The 23,274-nt window shown below is 41.2% G+C and overlaps 1 protein-coding gene across 1 annotated transcript in view; it reads right to left on the minus strand.

Moving 5' to 3' along the window:
• Window positions 1-23,274, minus strand: part of smarca2 (SWI/SNF related BAF chromatin remodeling complex subunit ATPase 2) — a 49,604-nt gene that overhangs the window by 7,718 nt on the left and 18,612 nt on the right. Inside the window, exons 19-33 of the mRNA XM_084551401.1 lie at window positions 22,422-22,664; window positions 20,857-20,970; window positions 20,159-20,263; window positions 19,266-19,352; window positions 19,090-19,136; window positions 18,149-18,315; window positions 15,835-15,998; window positions 14,342-14,569; window positions 14,164-14,241; window positions 13,005-13,223; window positions 9,628-9,851; window positions 4,820-4,925; window positions 4,300-4,401; window positions 2,893-3,019; window positions 1,332-1,465 (exon numbers count right to left, since the gene is read on the minus strand). Coding sequence (XP_084407527.1) covers window positions 1,332-1,465; window positions 2,893-3,019; window positions 4,300-4,401; window positions 4,820-4,925; window positions 9,628-9,851; window positions 13,005-13,223; window positions 14,164-14,241; window positions 14,342-14,569; window positions 15,835-15,998; window positions 18,149-18,315; window positions 19,090-19,136; window positions 19,266-19,352; window positions 20,159-20,263; window positions 20,857-20,970; window positions 22,422-22,664 — 2,145 coding nt within the window. The remainder of the gene's footprint in view (window positions 1-1,331; window positions 1,466-2,892; window positions 3,020-4,299; window positions 4,402-4,819; window positions 4,926-9,627; window positions 9,852-13,004; window positions 13,224-14,163; window positions 14,242-14,341; window positions 14,570-15,834; window positions 15,999-18,148; window positions 18,316-19,089; window positions 19,137-19,265; window positions 19,353-20,158; window positions 20,264-20,856; window positions 20,971-22,421; window positions 22,665-23,274) is intronic.

The raw sequence follows: 23,274 nt of genomic DNA on the forward strand, positions 1-23,274 counted from the left end.
TTGGTGGGTTTCCTCACATGAACTGTTTGCTTCAGGTCGTTCCACAACATTTCTATTAGATTAAAGTCAAGACTTTGATCTGGCCGTTCCAAAACATTAATTTTGTTCTTCTTTAACTGTCCTTTTGTTGAACGACTTGCGTGCTTGACTCAGTTTCTCTTCAGATTCAGTTCACAGACAGATGTCCTGACATTTTCATTTAGAATTCACTTGTGTATTTCAGAAAGCATTAGTCCATCAGTGATGACAAGCCGTCCTGGTCCAAATGCAGCAAAACAAGCCCAAACAAGGACATTACCAGCCCCGTGTTTCATGGACGGGATGAGGTTCTGATGCTGGAATGCAGTGGAATGCAACCAAACAATTTAACTGTGGTCTCGTCCATCCACAAAACATTCTCAATAGTCTTCTGGCTTGTCTATATGATGTAATAAACAGCAAATGGGCAGAAATGTTCTTTTTGGATTCATGAACGTTAACATTAGCCAATGTGAGAGAGGCCTTTAGCTGCTTAGAAGTTCTCCTGGATTTCTTTGTGACCTCTCAGACTGTTATGGAGTGATCTTAGTTGGTGGACCACTCCTGTGGAGGGTAACAGTCATCTTAAATCTCCTCCATTTGTTGTCAATCTGTCTGACTGTGGATTTGTTGATTCCAAACTCTTTACAGATAGTTTTGTAACCTTTTCCAGCCTGATGAGCAACAACAACTCTTTTTCTGAGCTCCTCAGAAAGCTCCTTTGTCTGTGCCATCGTGCACGTACTACAAACATGTGTTGTGAAGATAAAACTGAGACAAATCTTAGCTTTTTAAACAAAACGAGACACTGAACGGAGGATGGACTCTAATTTGGCCTTATAATCCTAGAGGTGCACTTACTTTTGTATCTCACATGTAACATTTTCCTCAGTAAATAAATACCAGACCATAATATTTCTGTTTCATTTGTATGATTGCATTCTTTTTGTCTTCTGTCAGGACTTGTGTGAACATCCATTGATGTTTTAGTACTTTTCAACCTCACTCTTTCCTGCTGTAACACTGATGCTGGTTTCTCTTTGGTATTGCAGGTGTGAAACAGCTTCTGATTGAGCAGCAGGACTGAAACCAGCAGGACAGTAGGGCATGTGCACCTGCATGTGTAACTGTGTAGGAATAAGCAGCTTCTGTCAACCTTTCTTAAGCTGTGGTAGCCAATATTTTTAAAATGATTTGACAGTTGCAATTCATGTCAGACTTTTCCACATAAATTTATTTCTATCATATGACTGTTCAGAATGACGCTCACATGAAGGAGACCTTATGAAATGCAGTGCAGCGCAGTGACCTACATTATCGTCCTGGTCCTCGTCGCTGTCGTCATCGCTGACCACCGGCTTTGCCTTCCCTCGGCTTAGCCTCTTCTTGCCTTTGTCGTGGCTGCGTGCTTCTCTGCTCAGCTTGATCTTAACCCGCACCGACTTAGCTGCATGAAACAAGAGACCACAAGTAATTTAAACAAGCAACAGGTGTTATTTGCACAGAGTACATTGTGAACGCTGATAACATAAAGAATCACTTATTTGTTCAGCATGTATGTAACTAGGGATATTTGATGTGCCGATAAGACCTGAGTGTTTCTCAAATTATTATTTCCAAAAGTCTGCCCGTCCAGACTACAGTACAACCCCTGAACTAAAACATGTTGTGTTCACACTACGGACGACAAAACCTATATCTGTCAGGGTTGCCAGCAACATTCAGCGCCATCGATGGGGGGGGGGGGACACTGACTGAATAGCACAGCAACTGGTTAATCAATCACATATTATTGGTTTGTTGTGGAGTGACAAAAAAGATGGAGCCACACATGGCGACGAGTATCGAACGCTGTCACTTCAGTATCACCGGCTTCCATTGAAAATCTATTGCATCGTGTTGCTCCCTGTTCAAGTCTCTATTTTGGGTGTCGCCAGAGTAGTGTGGATGCTAGGCATGAATGTAGAACAAAATCTCAACATCGATCAGCCACAACATTAAAACCACTGACAGGAGATGTAAATAACATTGACCATCTTGTGGCAGTTGAATGTTTTGCTGGGAAACTTTCGGACATGGCATTCATTGGTGTGAATGCTACTTAGACATGTAGCACCCACCTAGACCAGACCAGGCACCCCCACCCCATAGCAATGACACTCCTTGATGGCAGCAGCCATCCCCAGCAGGAACAACTCAAAAAAACATGAAGAACAGCACAAGGTGTTGACCTGGTCTCCAAATTCACTAGATCCCAAACTGATCAAGTATCTGTAGGATGATCCACAGAGGACCCTCCCCTCAAAAATTTGTTGCTTTTCCCTCTGTGATGTTTTATTATTTTATCAGCCGAACATATAATTACTAGATAAATTGAAAATGAGAATAATCTGTAGCACTTACACTAATGTCAGTTGTTAAAAAACATGATTGTATTGTATGCATTGTACTTTAGGATTGACTTCTTGAATAACTTGGGAATACAATAAACATTTCTTTATTCACCATCTAATTAATAGCTTAGCATTGTAGGGCTTTCTTTTATTCTGTCTTTGACTCATTTCTTCTACAACTTTCAACTGGTTTTACTCTGCTTTGGAAGAAATGTCCTTCCAAAGCAAAGTACTTTCAGTCGAGGTTGTTTTTCTTTCCCCGGTCGTCGTATTTTAAAACCCCATTTACAATATGCAAACAACAATGTCATCTGTGTTATGGTTTGAAGGCTACAGTAGTCCACGACACACTCACTGGGATGGCTGTGAATGTAAAATAACATCGACTGGTTTCACAGAATTTATATGAGCTTGGACAAGGTTGCCCCTGTTGAGCGTGTGTCTATGTAACTGTGCACATTCCAGTAAGTGTGTGCCTCACCCTCGGCCTCTGAGTCATCGTCGTCGTCATCATCCTCATCGCTGTCTTCCTCGCTCTCTTCATCCTTGGCAATTTTCTGTCTGGCACTTTTAAACACAGACTGAAGAACAATGGAGTCCTCGTATATCTGTGAAGAAAAAACAAGATTGGATGGTTTGAGGAGTTCCTGATGTTCCCAACGGTTATTAAAACTGCCAGATGTGGGTAGGAATAATTAATTTTTTTCAATTTGATGTAGAATTTCAAACCTTTTTGAAAATTATATCTTTTCCTAGATATACACCGATCAGGCATAACATTATGACCACCTTCATAATATTGTGTAGGTCTCACTTGTGCCTCTAAAACAGTTGATCAGAGAATGGTGTCTGGAAAACACAGTCTTGTTACTAGGGGCCTTTGAGGGGAGGGGCCTCTGTGGATCATCCCACAGACTCTTGATCATTTTGGGATCTAGTGAATTTGGAGGCCAGGTCAACACCTTGTGATGTTCTTCATGTTTTTTTTTGAGCTGTTCCTAAAAGTTCCTCTTTGTGTGTGTGTCTGTGTCAGGCTGCATCCTGCTGGGGATGGCTGCTGCCATCAAGGAGTGTCATTGCTATGGGGTGGGGGTGCCTGGTCTGGTCTAGGTGGGTGCTACATGTCCAAGTAACACGAATGGCAGATCCAAAAGTTTCCCAGCAGAACACAGAATTGTCACAAAATGTTCACCGTTATTTGTCATAATGTTTTGGTTGATCGGTGTATTTTTAATTAAGATAATGAAACAATGATCTATCCATGGAAACCTGGGCTCTGTCTTCGTCACAGGAGAAATATTCAAGCCACGTCCACAAGTGGTTCCACAATTAAATCTGCTAGTTTTAATTAACAGTTTATTCTCGTCATTGCTGTCAGAAGTGCTCATAATATTTTTCTAGTTGCCTATGGAGATCACTTCAGTGCAATTTGTCTGATAAACAATCCACAACCCAAGGAGATTTAAATTACAGTTATGTGACACTTAAATAAGCAGCATGCAGACATGAGTGGTTGGAGGTAAAGATGTCTGTACGTGGGCTCTTCCTCTCTTACATTTGACCAAACAAATGAAGGTGCGTCATTCAAAATAATTGCTTCACCTCAACAAGGTCATGAGGAGTCATCTCAATCAAGCTATTCATAGATAAAAGGCTATGTAAGGGGATAAACTAAATCACTCTTGAGACTCAATTGTTTTGAGGCAAGATCATCCTGACAATTTACGTCCAAACTACAGAAAGCTGCAGTGTCAAAGTCAAAGTGGCAAAGGACAGAGAAATGATTACACATTGAAGGTTGCAGATGAGTACTCGCTTACAGAGTGTGTCAGCTGACTGAAAGACAATAAAATATTGAAACAGAGCAGGTAAATCAGAGACTTCTGACCTGAGATCCCTCCAGGTTAAAGGTCTGTGCATTTTGACAGAGCAGCATCACGTCCTTCTCCAGGTCTCCCACACTCCTGTATTTATGGTTTCTCACACGTTCCTGTACAACAGAAAAACACCTGCACTGAGCAAAAGCTTGATTCAACTCTTCTTTAGTCCTAAAATGTGAAAATTCACTTCTAAATTGTGCTAAATATTGTTTTTTATTATGGGTTTGCATGTTTATTTTCTGCAGAAACTGATTAAACGGTGGATCCACAAGATATCCAAATTCATTTCCTATATGTTTAACAAACCTTAAAAGCTGGATCCAGACAACCAGACATCTACATTTTTATTATCACAGTTATCAAAATACGCATCCACAGCATGCCAAAGATGCCAATTGTCTTTTTTCTTTTAATTTATTAACATTACAAAACCTTTATAGTTTATATATTCTTCATCAATTTGTACGTATCATCGTCACCACCATCAAATCCACCACCGACATTATTTGCTATTCTCAGTAAACGCACCTTGATCTTCTTGAAGTCCACAGGTTTCCTGATCAGCTCATAATACTCTGGGAGTTCCTTCCTGGAGGGAAGCTGCACAAAGACCTCACTTAGTTGTCTTCCTAACCTGGAAACAATAATAATAATTCAACATTATCACTTATTTCATGATCTACAATGTTGCTGATGGTAAACAGAAACTCCTCTTGAGGAAACATTACTTGTCCACTTTTTACTTTTGGGAATTCTTAAAAAAAGAATGATTTATATATTCACATTGTGGACTTATAAATATAAAAACGTGGGTTTCCTCTATTTTCATACCCAACAAAACAACATTTTCATTGTACTGATGGAAAACCTGAGACATCGTATCCAGACATGTTTCTCGAGTGACCGCTTGTGATTTGATCGCAGCTCTGCGTTCTGTATGAAAATTCATTTATCATCCAGAAAGCAAACAGCCTGCTGTCAGAGCGCGAAACGAAAATCTCTGTAATACAAGCCTTGATTTTACATAAATTGATTTTAGTTACCAGATGAAACTTACCAAAATAAAAGACCCCTGCAACACTGTGCCTGGGCCAAAAAAGTTTCACCTGAACACACCGCCAAGACGTTGGCATACATGTTGTATGGTTGCTTAAAACTGGAAGTGCTCCTATTAGCTAGTAGGCTAGGAAGCTAGGAAGAGCTACACACCATCATACAGGACTGGCCTCAAGGGAATCATGGCAGTCAGTACGTCTACAGTTTATTCATTGTAGATGAATGTGTCATTGTGAAAATATTTGAGTATTTGAATGTTCAGATTAGATAAAAACTGGTTGTTGATGTTGAACAGTTAGTCATAGTGACGTCTCACACTGACTCGTTGGAACAGGGGTCTGACTAGTTCCAACGGTGTGGGACACACCGAAACAATAGGAACACAGACGCTCACCAGAGACAAAAAAAACCCAAAAACAGCTGTGAAAGAAACTGAAAAAATGAAATACAGATGCATACAATGTTGTCATTTACCATTAGATCCTGACCTATTATTAAACTGATTTTTTGCAACTCTGTCCTTATTGGATCCTGCTGCTGTATGACGCAGAGGCTCCTACAAATAGCTGGAAGCAATGGAAACAACAAAGTCTCAGCTCTGTTAATGTTGCTGGTGAGTCTTGTTAATCTGACCTGTTACACCTGTATTTATCTCAGTAAATTAGTATATAGATAGATAGATAGATAAATATATATAGAGATAGATAGATAGATAGATAGTATACACATTTCTGTATAAAACGTAAAATTGTGCATGCAAAAGGAATGACACATATCTCCACTTATGCAGAGGATGTCAGCTGAGTGGGTGACACATATGCAAAACACTGCAAAAAAGAAAGTCGCTGCATGCGACACAGACCGCCTCTGAGAATACAACGAGACTTGAGCAACATTAAGTCAGAAGGTAAGTCCTAACTGAAATGTGCAGTACGCCTCTTGAGCTCACTTCTAAAGCAGGACCACTAAAGCTTCACACTAACAGTCAAAGTAATACCAAAAAATGACTTGTAAATGGGCCTCTTGAACTGTGAAATGATATAAACCAATCAGGCGTAACATTATGTCCACCTTCCTAATATTGTGTAGGTCTCCCTTGTGTCTCCAAAACAGTTGTGACTCATCAGAGAATGGACATGGTAACTGAGAAACGACAAAGTAACAACAAAGCAGCTGATATGAGAAATATGTTGAATTAAACCCACAAGCACAGAGCTGTAACGTGGTTGGCCTTAACATAGGAGCCAGTGGTAAACTGAGACTTAATTTAAGTCAAAGAATTTCAATTATTCTACAAGATTATATTTACTAAGGTAATATGAATAAGCTAAACATTTCAATTTCTCTGTAGGCTCTTCTGAGAGTAAGCATGACGAGCCAATAGGACGAGGAAGTGAAAAATCCAACTATCCTTGGATATGTATGTCCTGAAGCATGCATACAGATTAACAGTCTTAAACGACAATTATCTTCAACTGATTTCCCCAGACTGTGGGAAAATGGGAGAAGAGACATGTGAGTGAGAACTAATCAGAGTTAATGTTTTTTTTTTCTTTTCATTTTTACATAAACCTCGTAAACAGGCACTTGTAACACCAACCGCTGCTCATCCGCGTTACTTAAGCCCAGAGAGTGATTTGAGACTTAGGATAATCTCTAATATTCTTTTAATAAATTTAAACAGATCAGATACTTTAAGGATCCACTCGTGGCTTCGACTAATAATTAGCAAAGAAGAGGCCTGATAAACGGGTCACAGACACAAGGACACAATGGTGAATTAGCTGAGAAAAGCTGTGTACGGAAACTGAACTCCTGAAGTCAGTTCGCTTGGTGCGACCCTTAAATCTGCAGTGATTGATTTATGGCCACAACATAAACAACTGCTAAATGTCATTCCCTATTAGAAAACAACCAGCTGGGGTTTCAATGCTTTCACTCAGCTGCTCGGATTATGAGCAGCTAGACAAAATGATGTGAATATAACAACAATCGAGAGACGGACGAGATCAAGAGTGCAGGACAGTGTTTAGTCGTCCTATTGTAAAATAACTGGAACCCACAAAGATGCACTCAACGGAGTGTAATGCATGACAATAGAAAGCATTTATGCAATTTTTAGTTATCAGTTTCATTATAATAATCAATTTCTGGGTTTATCATTTTATCCTTAAGAAATAAAACTTCCAAATGAGCCTCACTAGAAGCAGCCGAGTAGCTCTGGCTGATTTCAGGGCTCCTCCTCACAGATTACTGTCTCTGACTTCAGAACGTGCCTTGAGCCGTGCTAGAGGTAGACAGAGGTACACTTGAGAATAGATTTTGGCATCTCCCTTGGGAACACACCCAACTGTTGACTTCCATCAAAGACACTGGAATTATCTGAAATGTGACAGTGATAACAAGAGGCTTGGAACGCGAGGGTTTCTCGCTATGGCTTGTGATAGGGAGGAAGTAATGCCATTGCTGATTTCCAAACAATCTGGTCTGTGCGTGACACACTTTATTTGGAGAGCGCAGCGTTCTCTGTTGCAATGAGATCTCCTAATCTGTCTTTTCGAGGAAATGGTGGCTAGACCGTTGCCTGGACACACTGAATAGATAAGAGTTTAATAAATTCCAACAAGTTCCCGAATCAAAAGTTGCACAAACATTTGCTTTATCTGGATGTGTACTTTGGTTTATTAAGTAACAACACTGCAGCCTTGGAAACCAAATTCCTAAAGGAAAAATTTTAAATTCTGTCCCCGTCTGCTTTAGTGAGAGGAACACAAGAGCAATGATTGAGACGCTCCAGGAAGAACAACCACCAACTGGGAAAGAAAGAATGTTGTGGCTGATCAGTGTATGTTCTTTGATGCATGAGTGCACGTCTCAGAAAAAACACACACTTATGCCTTAGTGTAGCCTCAGACATGAGTTTTCTTGTAGTAATCTAAAATACTTTAACTAAACAAAATATGTTTTTTACAGTCATTTCATAATATGATGGGTAAGGTGATACTGATGAACCCCCGGTTGAGCTGGATGGTTGAGCAGACACTGTCCCTCCTTCTGGCTGATCTCTCCACAAGCTCCTGGTGTATATTTATAGATTTTAACATATTTTCACTGGTGTGCTCTAAAGCACTAACACGTTTATTAGGGTGCAACAATTGAACTGAACACATTTAATGATACTGCTGGAACAGAATTTCAGCCGAGACAGATGGTACAAAGCTATCAAACAGTTGAGCCGGATGGCCGCTCACCATCAGCATCACCTTAAGCGATCCCTCCTCAGTCCTATGGGCATGCCTCTTAAAAATGTGACCTAAACACAGGACCTTTAGAGATCTAAAACTGTTTTCATGGGGCAGAGACTTGGTGCTTTTATTTTGTCTCAAAGGTTTATTTTGTTTTTGATAGCAGCACAAGGCAGAAATAAAATCTACCTGTTTATAGAGGTAGGAACTTGTCTATTTCTGCCTGTTACCTTAGCTCAGTCTAAAATCATCCATTATTTATACTGACCATGCAATATTAAATATTGTAATTATGCTGTAAGTTGTAAAGACATTAATTTGACACCTTTGCTCTTATATACACCGATCAGCCACAACATTAATGACACTCCTTGATGGCAGCAGCCATCCCCAGCAGGATGCAGCCTGACACAGACACACACAAAAATGCACAAGGTAATGACATGGCCTCCAAATTCACTAGATCCCAAACTGATCAAGTGTCTGTGGGATGATCCACAGAGGCCCCTCCCCTCAACCCACAGGACCCAAAGGCGTCCCATTAACAACATTGTGTTGCCAGACACTTCAGGACACCCTCAGAAGGCCCATGTCCAGTCTCTCATGAGTCACAACTGTTTTGGAGGCACAAGGGAGACCTACACAATATTAGGAAGGTGGTCATAATGTTATGCCCTGTTGGTGTATTTTCCCTACAATTATAAAACTTCACCTACATCAAATTAACAGTATGAACTTTGCAGAGTTTCTACTGCTCTGGAGACGGGATGTTGTTAAATATCACTGAAGACTGTATTTTATTTAGTCTCAACAGTCGCAGCCTTGTTTGATAGATTCAAATTGTAAATACCACCTTGCATTATTATTATAAGGCAATTTCTGGCTATTGTTTAAAACTATCAGGCAGTAAATAATAATAAGCGTGTTATTGAAATCACATGTAGTTCTGATCCATGTGGCTTTATTTTAATTTCTACCTGAAGTAACAACACCTTAATCTTCCATGTTTTAACTCATGCAGATACATCTCCTTACCCATCTCTGTAGTTAATCACTGTATCAATGATGGTGTTCATTTGCTTGGTGAGTTTGGGCGGGTTAGGGGAGAGCTTCTCCGCCGGCGGCCGTCCGCGTCTCTTCTTGGCCTTCGAGCTTCCGTCCTCTCTGCTCGATGAGTCCTTGTCCTGGCGTCTCTTGCGTTTGCGCTTTTTCAGGCGGATCTCCTCCTCCATCTCTTCTAGATTTCCATCCTCAATGGCCTGGAGGCGGCAAGAGACAAAGTTAATCACTACAGTCACTTCAGCTTGCACACACGTGATGTCGAGCTGTGAGGGGTTGCTGTCAATCAGCGACAGTTTTACAAAACATCTTTCATCAGATTTAGCTGCTGTGTGTTGCTTTAAACGATCTCTTGTTCTTTTTACAGACTCAAAAGCAAATCTCAGTGTTTCATCACGCCTGTTAGAAAAAGGCCAAATAGGACATGCTGGAGTTAATTTAATTTCACGCTTTTTGACGTTTGATATTATAAATCCATTATTGAGCGTTGAGAAACAAACATCTAATTTCCATGTGCAGCATGTAAGCAGTCTCGACATGTTGATTTTTGTTTTTCTTGCATTTTAATTGGGGCTTATCTGAAAGGCAGCTAACAGCAGTTCCAATAATTGCCTGTCACCTTGGTCTCAAAGTTTCTTCATTCTATTTTCGTTTTCCCTGAAACACCAGAGTCAAGTCAATAAAATGGATCTGCCAGGTCTGAGATACACTATATTACCAAAAGTATTCGCTCACCTGCCTTTACTCATTCTATGAACTGAAGTGCCATCCCATTCCTAACTCATAGAATTCAATATGATGTCGGTCCACCTTTTGCAGCTATTACAGCTTCAACTCTTCTGGGAAGACTGTCCACAAGGTTGAGGAGAGTGTTTATAGGAATTTTTGACCATTCTTCCAAAAGCGCATTGGTGAGGTCACACACTGATGTTGGTCGAGAAGGCCTGGCTCTCAGTCTCCGCTCTAATTCATCCCAAAGGTGTTCTATCGGGTTCAGGTCAGGACTCTGTGCAGGCCAGTCAAGTTCATCCACACCAGACTCTGTCATCCACGTCTTTATGGACCTTGCTTTGTGCACTGGTGCACAGTCATGTTGGAAGAGGAAGGGGCCCGCTCCAAACTGTTCCCACAAGGTTGGGAGCATGGAATTGTCCAAAATGTTTTGGTATCCTGAAGCATTCAATGTTCCTTTCACTGGAACTAAGGGGCCAAGCCCAGCTCCTGAAAAACAACCCCATACCATAATTCCTCCTCCACCAAATTTCACAGTTGGCACAATGCAATCTGAAATGTACCGTTCTCCTGGCAACCTCCAAACCCAGACTCGTCCATCAGATTGCCAGATGGTAAAGCGTGATTCATCACTCCAGAGAACGCGTCTCCACTGCTCTAGAGGCCAGTGGCGGCGTGCTTTACACCATTGCATCCGACGCCTTGCATTGCACTTGGTGATGTGTGGCTTGGCTGCAGCTGCTCGGCCATGGAAACCCATTCCATGAAGCTCTCTGCGTACTGTACTTGGGCTAATCTGAAGGTCACATGAAGTTTGTAGCTCTGTAGCAATTGACTGTGCAGAAAGTCGGCGACCTCTTTGCACTATGCGCTTCAGCATCCGCTGACCCCTCTCCGTCACTTTACGTGGCCTACCACTTCGTGGCTGAGTTGCTGTTTTTCCCAAACGCTTCCATTTTGTTATAATAGAGCTGACAGTTGACTGTGGAATATTTAGGAGCGAGGAAATTTCACGACTGGATTTGTTGCACAAGTGGCATCCTATGACAGTTCCACGCTGGAATTCACTGAGCTCCTGAGAGCGGCCCATTCTTTCACAAATGTCTTGTTTCACAGTCTGCATGCCTGAGTGCTTGAATTTATACACCTGGGGCCAGGCCAAGTGATTAGAACACCTGATTCTGATCATTTGAATGGGTGAGCGAATACTTTTGGTAATATAGTGTACATCTCAAGACGACGCGGTGGCACAGTTTGTTCGGCGGGGGTGACTCGGTGCAGTTAGTATCAAACTGAGAAAAACGCTGGGGTCCAGTTGTAGTTCTGACTTGAAGTGCTGACAATCAATAGTAACTGCTTGGTGTATAAAAAATATTCAGGCGTTATATGCCTGAAATGTCCCTCAAGTATACAAAGATCAGCCACAACATTAAAACCACTGACAGGAGAAGTAAATAACACTGACCATCTTGTAACAAGTCAGTGATCTGCTGGGAAACTTTTGGACCTGGCATTCATTCATGTGGATATTACTTAGACATGTAGCACCCACCTAGACCAGACCAGGCACCCCCACCCCATAGCAATGACACTCCTTGATGGCAGCAGCCATCCCCAGCAGGATGCAGCCTGACACACCCAAACTGATCAAGAATCTGTGGGATGATCCACAGAGGCCCCTTCCCTCAAAAACCCCCAGTAACAAGACTGTGTTGCCAGACACCACAGGACACCCTAAGAAGGCCCTGATCCATTCTCACAGTCACGACTGTTTTGGAGGCACAAGGGAGACCCCAATGTTATGTCTGATCAGTGTGTATTTTTTTATTTTTTTTTTGTAGTTGTAAACGTGATGCTTTGTAAAAGTTCATGTTCAACGTGGAGCTGAAATGGATCAAAAACTAATTTGAAAAGTAGGATTATCACTGTATACAATCTTTACTAAAAGGCCAACTACAATGCTATAACATCATTATAATATCACAGAGATCTCAGCAATTTCATATAATTTCAGTCTTCTATTCTTGTCAACAAAAGCACCATTGATCCCACTAATGTATCTTCTGAGCATGAGGACACCTGATATATTTCATCCCTTTTAATGCGTGGGTGAAAAAACAAGCCAGCAAGAACTACCAAGTGCAGTTTGAAAAGTATCTGCTAAAGAAGCTTTTTTTTTTTCGGGGAAAGCTAAAAAAAATATGTAATAAATATGTTGTGTCTTATTCTTTATGATGTGTGTCTTTGGTAAAGAGCCTATAAATAATGTAAACTCTACAGAGTGACTAGAAACACTGATTTCTAATTTGAGGGTGTAAGCAGAAGCAAAACAAAATGTCTTAATGTAATTAAACTACTGTGAGACTGCTCATTACATTGTAATGTACACCGACTGAATGACTTAACCAGTGTGGTGTAGAGTACAGAAGTTCCTTTTTATATTTAATTACTCAAATTAAATTAATGCAAATGAAACCAGTAAGCATGTTACACACGGCCGCTGTACTTAACTGCAGCGGTGGCAAGTGAAGATATGGAAAACTTTTTCAACTATTCTGCAGTATGGTACCTAATTATGTTTACATGTGTCACCTTGTTTGCTCTATTATTTCAGTCTTTACCCGTAGCCATTGTTTTTCGGTCAGCGTGTCACTGTAGTCCACGTCCCGACGGCAGCGTGACCCTCGGCCGAACAGCTTCTCTTCCTCCTCTTCGTAGGTGAGCCGCTCCACCTCGGCGTCATCCTTGATGATCCAAGAAGGCAGCTCGTCCTCCTCCATCAGACGGGGCTTACGCTTGGGGTTCCTGGCATCTTCCCGCCGGCGGTCCATGTCTATGCGCTGGAGGAGAAAAGTAGGAGAATGGCATCAAGCAGCAGGTGGTAACGCAAGTTAGTTTATGTTGTCACCTCAAGAACGGTTGAAATAATAATAATAAATGGATTTAAACGTGGACAAGGAGATTAATTTATTTCAGTCCCACTGCAGTATTAGAACCATATTACTCCTCTAGATTTCATTACCATATATCTACATAAATAGTGGTTGTATCAACCCATGGGTAATGTGTGTTCTTACTGTAAACTAAAAGCTCCAGGGAGCTATCGCCAGCCAGCTGAGGCCACCTTCTCTAAACGGGCTCAGCTCGGTTGATGTGTCCTGAAACGTGAGTGACTACATGCGTTCCCTGCAGCCCAGACGAAGGGGGCTGGGTTAGTTTGTTTTCTACCATGTCTCATTGTCAATCACAGCGTTCACATCCTTTCCTTTACTGTGACAGATACCTGGGGTCACAATGAATGAATGATCTCAGGAAGCAATGGGTTTGCAATGCAGATGGCTTTGTTATACATGCGTTACTAAAAAAACCCAAAAAAGACAACACCGTGGGCAAAGTGCATAACCACGACCTTTGGCTTGCTTCAGGTTCTTATGAATATAAGGTATTTGCACCCAGTCACCCCAATTCGAAATGGATGGAGATGCAGAAACGCCACCAAGAAGCAGCAAAGCCGGTGGTTGTGTAGAGATAAGTTTTTATAAAAAGCTAAAGTACTGTGAATGACACATCAGCTGTGAATCCTGTACAAATTACAACATTTAATCAGAACAATGATCATAGACATAGTGCGCAACCTACAATTATTTTGGGTTAAATGATAAGAGAAGCGGGTGTCTCTCTTTTCCTCTTTTTAATATTGTAAGAAATATGATACCAACTGTTTTACCCTGTAATTTAAATAATGTAGTTTTGATCTCACCAAAATGTGTCCTTGCTTACCATGAAGAGCTCAAACTCGTCTTCATTGCGGGCAATCATCTGGTTAAGGGTTTCATCATCCGGTACCTCGTCTTCCTCCTAGAATTACGAATGACAGAAAAAAGTCCTCCTGCATAATTCAGCTCAAGGTGAAGAAATTATTAAGGACATTTTGAAATATTTTGAAAACAGACTATACCTCGTTCTGCTCCTCGTGCTCTAGAATGGCCTGGAGGAAGGCACGGCGCTCGTGGCTGGAGGACTTCTGGTCGAACATGCCCGCCTGGATGACCTTCTGATCCACGTTCAGTTTGTATTTGGCGGCCGCCAAGATCTTCTCCTCTACGCTGTTGACGGTGCAGAGGCGAAGCACACGCACCTCGTTCTGCTGACCGATGCGGTGAGCCCGATCCTGAGCTTGAAGGTCCTGGGGTGAGCAGAGAGAAAGGGAATGTTTCACCAGCGCTTTCGCCAAGAACCGGGTCCGAAGTGAACACCTGATGATTGCCAAATGCTAGAAATGATCTATACTGTTAAACATACTGTCACTTTTCTTGCCGTTGTACTGAGTAGTTTAGAATAAACTGCTGCTTTTTGTTTGTGGAACCAGAAAATATGAGAAAATGGGTGAATTATTCAAATTCACTTGATTTAACAAACAGTCTGAAAACCGTCAACTGTGCTAAACACGTCACAAAAACTTAAAGTGAGGGTCGGCTGCAGACATCCAGTGACGGACCAGTGGCACTTGACGTGACGCCCAAAGTATCAGCTCCGTCAGCTCCCTCAACCTGCGACTTTCATCTGAATTTCCTGTTTACTAGTCATGTCATAACATGATGTTATTGCAAAAATGAGCCAGTGAATTCTAGACAAACAAGAGGGGGTTGTTTACTGAGCCCATCACACACTAAATGTTGCATCACCGCAACGCTTTTAGTAAAACATAAAGCAGCACAGGCACCCTTCAGCTAATTTGAATAGACTATAACTTTTTAAGTTGAAAGAATTTAGCCAGAGAAAACTAATTAAAGTTGTTTCATCAAACACATTCACAGAGAAATAAATCTTTGAGCTCAAAACAAGTCAGAGCTGTGTGCTTGCAACTGTATTGATTTCTTTTATTTATTTATTTATATGGACTGATTGCAATGAAATGTCCCTCTAAGGTGTCCCTCTAAGTATTTTTCTTTCTTTTTCTTGTCTTTTTTCCTCTGATTGTGTTCTGTTTACAACATAATAAGTAGAAAATGTCACAGTGGGAAACGGATTGTGGGAAAATTGTGGGGAAAATAACAGGTTGCCGGATTGCTGCCCACCTTCAGGTCCATTAAAGTAACTTTAACCACTGCATGGAAATGACAGAAAGTGCAGGTTTATTCGGATATGAGCAATCTGATGAAATAAATATTTCTTATCCATTCACCAAAACTTTGCACCACTGAAACAGGCATGCCTTAAAATGTATACCACAGTACATCTTGCATGAGACAAAGCATGCAATCTTCAGCACAGACCCTCAGTGTGGTCATTTAGCAAATAGGACGAAAACAAAGGTTGTAAATCTGGCAAATATGTCTCGAAATCTGCTCACTTTACAGTTTCCTTTTGTTGACTTCCTCAAAAGTGGAGCCACTACCATAAACAACTGCAAACACTCTATTTTTTATTTTTTTTGCAGTCGTCGCGTACCTGGTGTGGGTTCCAGTCGCTGTCAAAGATGACGACAGTGTCGGCAGCTTGCAGGTTGAGGCCGAGGCCGCCGGCTCTGGTGCTGAGGAGGAAGATGAAGTACTGAGAGCCTTCCTCGTTAAACTTCTTCAGCAGTGCTGCTCGGTCCTCAGACTTGGTGGTTCCTGAAATATCAAACCTTATATGTCAGAAACCAAAACAAAACAAAACAATATTACACTGATAGAACCATAACAGGACTCTTACCTCGTTGAGCTTTTGGGGGCTTAATACATTTGTAATTTGTTCCATCTATTCTATCCGTACTATAAGACTCTAGATGTTGCAGGATTACTCCTAGAAGCCCCTAATAGGATTTCTAGAAAATCCCTCAAATCCTTTTGTAGTACACAGAGGAAAACCACCCTGAATGGCTTTTCTGACATAAAATATGTCCTTCCAATAATTTTTGAACTCTAGACATTCTGAGCCACAATTGAGGGGTTCACATTTTCTCAAGCTTCTTCTTATCTGAGCTGTGTGGCCACCACTTTGCCAGTACCTGTGGAGTCTGGCAGTATTTTCTTAATAATAAAAACAAGAATAGTTATGCATTTTTTTTTTTTTATCCCTTTCCCATTTGTCATGCTTTATTCTTGAAATGCAAAGTCTGTCAAAATAACTTTGAAAAGTTTGCTTGGATTTCCTCTTGTTCTAATGATTTTATGTCCCTTCTATCATGCGTCTCATAACTCAGACGTGTCTTAAAGGAGTATCTGGTGGACCCAATTAAGAAGGCGGCTTCAAAATGTGACGAAACCATCCAACAAACGGTTTATATGTCTGATTTAAATATGCTAAACAGGAAAGTTCACTCCTTGACAATATGCAGCTGTGTGACTACAGGGTGATGTGAGGTCTAGCTGTGCTTAATCCTGATGTATTACACGCAGAAGCAAATGTCAGACTTGGTTGTTTTGAAAACCACTTTTAAAAAAAATAATTATTTGTGGAGTTTGCTATAAACTGCCACCAGCTGCCACTGCTGGGAATACGTCTGCCCCTCACACACAGAAGCCAAAGTACAACGGAGTGAGGAACACATTTGCTCTCACGCTGCACATTTTAATCAGCTTCAAGAACAGCCCCAAAAATCAATCAGTAAAACGTCTGCCGTGAACTCGGATTACTGCTGCCAGACCCGGTGGCTAATTGGATTGCTTTTTGTTTGAGATATGGATCGCGCTCAATGGATGTTACCCTCATTATTTTTCTTTTAGTCTGACAAGTACGAGTGAGACGCAAATTAGGAATAATAAAAAAAAAAAACGGATAAAGGGATTAAAAGATATTAAATTTAGGTTTAATCTCACATAAAGAGTTGTCTTGATACAGGGACAGACAAGGAGAAAGCTATATCTCTTCACGCAGTGTACTAACTGGATAAAGGATTTAGATGTATCTGCTGGGTGCATAAAATACTCTGTGTACTGATGTATAATATTAGCATTTGCTCCAGAGTTTGGGACTTTTTGTACAACACGGTTGCATGTTTGAAAAGATACCATGGAGAGCTTTATATTTTCTCCCACTTCAATATAATACTGTCCTGAATTACACAGAGCTGGATCGAGAACATGAAGTGTCATTCAGCCTTCAATAAGGCTAATTATTTCTGTTTGTAACAAAGTATGATGTGGTCCTTTAGAAACTAACAATTATGAGTCTGGTCAGATAAGTTCACATTTTCCTTTGTTTTATCAAATATGATTAAAAGAACAGCTATCAAGCCTTATTGTCAGTGAGCTACTTTAGCCAACTCCTTGTCGATACTATTCAGCTGATATGAATGGAAGCTTAACTACAATGTGATTAGATTGAGAACATTTGTCACTGTGCAAAGCTGATTTAGTTTTATAAGTACCTGGGTCTACAGCTGGAACACAAACTGGACTGGTCGGCTAATACAGACTGCCCTCTTCTACGCTGTGGTGTGCTGGGGAGGCAGCACTAAGAAGGAGGGCACCTCGTGGATGGACAAGCTGATACAAAAGGTGGACTCTGTGGTAGGGGCAGAGCTGGAGTCCCTGACATCGGTGGCAGATGCAAGAACACTCAACAAATTCTTTTATTCTTTTTATTTCAGCCGTCACATGTTGCTGGAGTCAAAGAAATCTGGCTGGGCCTTCACAATTAAACCTGCAGGCGGCTGAAGCTTGAAACACATTGTAATGACGTAATTGTAATTTATCTATCTATTAAAATATGGCCAAATTTGACTCAGTGGTAATCTTTAAATCCAGCTCTGGACACCTCACATCTACGTGTATCTTACCGTCCAGACGCAAATACTGAAAGTTGCGATAGCCGAAGTAGTCCTCCATGATTGTCATCAGGGAGGTCATCTGGCAGAACAGCAGGACTCGGTGGTTGGTGGCGTGGAGCTTCGGCAAGATACGATCTAGGAGCTCAAACTTCCCAGAAGCTCGATACAGGTCGGGCCTGAGTGGAGACGACAAAATATCTTAAGTTATCATTAACCAGGCTGATTCTGACAGTGGCTCCAACTTGCAGTGATGGGACTGCTTGTTAACACTGGCTTTGGCGGCTGCAGCCTTTTCAGTGAAAACTCTTACATCCTGGAGGACCATAACAGAGTGTCAGCCATTAGCCCTTTCAATCAGCTTCGCCTGGCACCTTCACAGACACAGTATATTATAACATAAAGCAAATTCGATATTTCCATGTCTTACTTAATCCGCTCATAAGAAAACCTTGGAGAGGTTCATAACATCCATATTTAATATGACAGGAGACCAGTCCACAGCTCATTATTTTAATTCACTCCTTCAGTCTCCCACTGTGACTTTTATTGCGACTATACTGTAGTCAAACTCATGCCTTCAACTAAAAAAAATCTGGTAAAGTTATTAAAGCAAATGATCAGGCATAACATTATGACACAGCACAAGGTGTTGACCTGGCCTCCAACTTCACTAGATCCTAAACTGATCAAGTATCTGTGGGATGATCCACAGAGGACCCTCCCCCCAACAACATCCTGTGGCCAGACACCACAGGACACCCTCAGAAGGCCCATGTCCATTCTCTGATGAGTTACAACTGTTTTGGAGGCACAAGGGAGACCTACACATTATTAGGATACATCCATTAGGTCATAATGTTATGGCTGATTCTTGCATACTAGTTGGAAGATAAAGATACAGTAAAATGAGGTGTGTAACTGCAAAGGACAGGCTTTTTTGTGCGACTCACCCACTGATGATGCCGTTCGGATAGCCCAGGTGCTCGGCAAAAGATTCCTGAATCACAGAAGATATTGTTAGATTTTTAACAAATGTCATAATAAGACAGTACAGTAATTTGTCAGGGCATGTTGCCATATATATATATATATCGTTTTAGTCAAATATCATTTCAGAAGAGCTCACCTCAATGTGCTGGAACATGTACGGATGGTTACAGATCTTCTTCAGCTGCATGATGGTGTTCATCAGGGTCTTTGCGCCTCCTTTGCCCTGGAGAAAAGTGTTATTGCGTTTATAATAGACAGTCCAGACCCAAACAATGACCAAGTCTTGCAATAATGTTTTGATGACCAACTGTGTGAAGCAGGAACACAACATAGACGAGTAAGGGACCAGCGTTTACCACCTCTTCGGACATAAGAGACTCTGTTTTTGGTCTCAAAAAACTCCTGAGATAAAAATGTGTTCTAAATGATTTATTGTGTTTACCAGTTAGTCATTAAGCGTGTTGGGGCTTAGTGCTACTTTTTTTTTTACTTCAGGTGATAATTCTCTACAGGTTAATCACAGCAAATTCACACTCTGTCACAAAGTTTTCACACTATTGTGATAAAAATATCTAATAATATCTGTCTAACATCTGCAGATTCAAAATCCCTAGGAGAGTCTTGTCATAGTCTGATAATGGAGACAGTTTTACAGGTCTCAGTAAATCTAAACAACGTTGTGGTGAAGGAGAAACTTAACGACAGCTGCGTCTGAGTCTGACATATTCAGATCGATGCTGTTATCACGTTGTCATCACATTTTCATCGTACGGGGTACAACAACACCGCTACAGCCCCAAGCAACACGCTGCCAACAACTATAATCTCACAAAATCCTGTGGCAAACATTGTGGCTGCTGCAAACTAACCTAATAAAACACAATATACCATTAGTAAGCACAACGGGTTTGTTTTTAAAAGTGAAGCACAGAGTACTACAATTATACAACAGAAGTCAAGGACCTCCTGATTGAAAAAAGAGGGCAATTGTAAAATGTTACTGAAGTCTCCTATCTTGGTAACATTTACCTTCTTGTCCTTCTCTGAGCCGTCGGTGAGGAGGATGCCTTTCTGCATGTGGCGGTACAGAACCTTCTGAATGGCAGACATGTCACACTTAATGACGTACTCCACCTGTGTGAGTGACAGAAAAGAGTCACAGCTTCAGTGGCAGAGTCGTGTCTTTTCAGTGGTAAAGAGGTTTGAGCTGACAACACAGAATTGAAACCATGAGGAGAAACAATTAATGAGGAAGAAAATAAAACCAAGACAAGTTCCACTAGGTAACTTTCAGTCTGTAATCTCTAAGGTAAGTCCTCTACTTTGCAAACTTCTTAAAGTTTTAAAGAAAGCAAATGGTCACAACAAGTCTTAGTCCGTTTTTGTGTGTGCATCCTGTTGGGGATGGCTGCTGCCATCAAGGAGTGTCATTGCTATGGGGTGGGGGTGCCTGGTCTGGTCTAGGTGGGTGCTACATGTCTAAGTAACATCTACATGAACGAATACCATGTGAAAAACTTTCCAAGCAGAACATTAAATTGTCACAAGAAGGTCAAGGTTATTTACTTCTACTGTCAGTGGTCATAATGTTATGCCTGATCAGCGTATGTATGCATTAAAAGCTATTTTCTCAATTCCAATGCCAACTTGGAATATATTAATTTCAATTGACGTGAAATAAAACCATGCTACGTCAAATAAAGTATATAAATCTGTCTCAGTCTCACCTTCTCTGGCAGCTGAGACTCCACCTCTTTCTTCAGTCTGCGTAACAGGAAGGGGCGGAGCACCTTATGCAAACGGCGAATGATCAGGATCGTCTCTTCCTCATTTAGGTCAACCTACACAAGTGAGAAGGTTCATGTGATTAGAGCTCACACATTGTTACGTTCCACATACCGGGCAGCAGCTTGAAGCAGTTGACACGTAGCTAACTGCAGCTTAAGCTCCTGAGATAACATGATTAAACAGAAACAGGACACATCATTCAACCATGTATGTGACTGAATAAACGTTGGCTCTGTTTAGGAAAACTGGTTACCAGATTACATGATAGCACCTCATTTATTCCTAGCTGCTCAGTGGTGCTTGTGCCTCAGAGATACAAAGCTCCCAACATGAGATACTCCAAGGTTCCACTCGTTTCAATAAAAGTTGGCCCACAGAGCATACAGGTGTTTTCTGCGGAGCATGCATGACAGAGATCTCTGCTGGCTGAGCTGGCTGGCACTGGAGAGATGACAGGAAATGTCACAAAAGTCTCGAGCCAGACCCGATCTTTGACGTTTACGATAGCTATCTTGACGCCAAGGTCGGCACATAACCTTTATTTGTTTACAGCAAAACATCTCATGGCACCTTAAGCCTCAATCCAGTCGTCTAAGTCAAAGAAAGGGCACAGAAACAACGATGGAGTGTAAAAAGTTTCAACTATTATCAAATTTCATTAACTTTATCTGATTATTTACTTTCTGAAGCAAAAGAGACTCTAATGTGCAAACCTAGTCAAATGTTAAATGTGGGGTTCACATAGACTGACTATAGGAAGCAGCTGTTTGTATTTTGTTCCCGTCTAACTCGTGCTCTCAAAGCATAAACATCTTTTTATTTCACAGTTAGTTGGGTTTATAAGTTCCTTGGTGTAGATGCCATGTGAAGATTGACATCTCAACCTTGAGCAATCTTTGTGTGAATGAAAGAGGGATGTGTCATGAGTCCTTGAAGAAGAAGAAAAAAAATATATTATTAAAAACTAAATGGTACTGTATGCTAGGGTGTAACTGACCTTCTCTATAACTGCCCTGAGGGCAAAAATTATTATTACATTCATTCTTGAGTGAGCGTATAGAATAAACCTGTCTTATGCCTTTAAATAAGCTTTGTTAAATCTTCATGTCATTGGACTAAACTTTATACTTTCTTTTCAGGGGAAATGACAGATGAAATATGGATGTCCTTGGTCAAAGGGATTTGAAGACAGACCCATAAAAAAATAAAAATAAATAATAAAAATTCAAATGGGGACATCTTTGAAGAACACCTTCACCTTTTAAGATACTACTACTTTTTAAAGATAAATCAAATACTCAGTAGTTTTGTTGTTCTCTGATAACTAATCAGATTTAACAACGTTAAAAAGATAAAATAACTTTCTGTGCTCAATGCTTTGTTGTTAGTGTGCTTCTACTGTTCATGATAAGCAGGACAAAAGCCACAATCCATACCAAAGCAGCCAATTAAAATGACTTGTTGACCTAAAAATAAAACACAGAAAGTATCTCCTGGCAGTTACCCTCTCCCCCGTCATGGCGAACGGTGCGTTGAACCATTGCTCGAAGGTGCTGCAGCTCTTGAAGATGGTGGGGAGGAGGAAGTTGAGCAGGGCCCACAGCTCGGGCAGCTTGTTCTGCAGCGGTGTCCCGGTGAGCAGGAGGCGACGCGGGGCCACGTAGTGGGTGTTCAGCACCTGAGTTAACTTGCAGTGGTGGTTCTTCATGCGGTGACCCTCGTCCACGATCATGTACTTCCAACGAATCTGTCGGGGGAAGAAAACAAATGAAATCCCTTGTACACGTTTCTATTTGAATACTTTTTAATTGCAAAGGAGCTCGGGAGCTGCTGTAGGGAACAAGATTCCGACTCACTACTTGCATTATTCATTTCAGAGTACACAACATCATTAATTATAACAAAATCCCACACAATTGCCTAATGGAGCAGCCTCCTGTTAGTACACCACAAGCTCATTGGTTTTGCTGATGTTGAGCTTCACGTGACGGTTGTGGCACGAGACGAGGCAGTGTCTCAGTCCTCTTTTCAGCGTCTAACTGAAAATTGCATGTTTGTCTGGAAACAGAATGTTGTTAGTGGGGCTGCTGCCATCAAGGAGTGTCATTGCTATGGGGTGGGGGTGCCTGGTCTGGTCTAGGTGGGTGCTAAGTTACATCAATACCAATGAATGCCAGATCCAAAAGGCTCCCAGCAGAACATTGGATTATCACAAGATGGTCAATATTATTTACTTCTCCGGGCATACAAACAGAAGATGGCAATTCTTCTTGTTTATATGCCTGCTCATGCAAACCATTTTTACTGAACAGTCCATTGTTTTCTTAGTATCTGATGTATTTTGGCTCCTTGTGATT

Source organism: Chelon labrosus, assembly GCF_963514085.1.
Source record: "Chelon labrosus genome assembly, chromosome: 9".
NCBI lineage: Eukaryota > Metazoa > Chordata > Actinopteri > Mugiliformes > Mugilidae > Chelon > Chelon labrosus.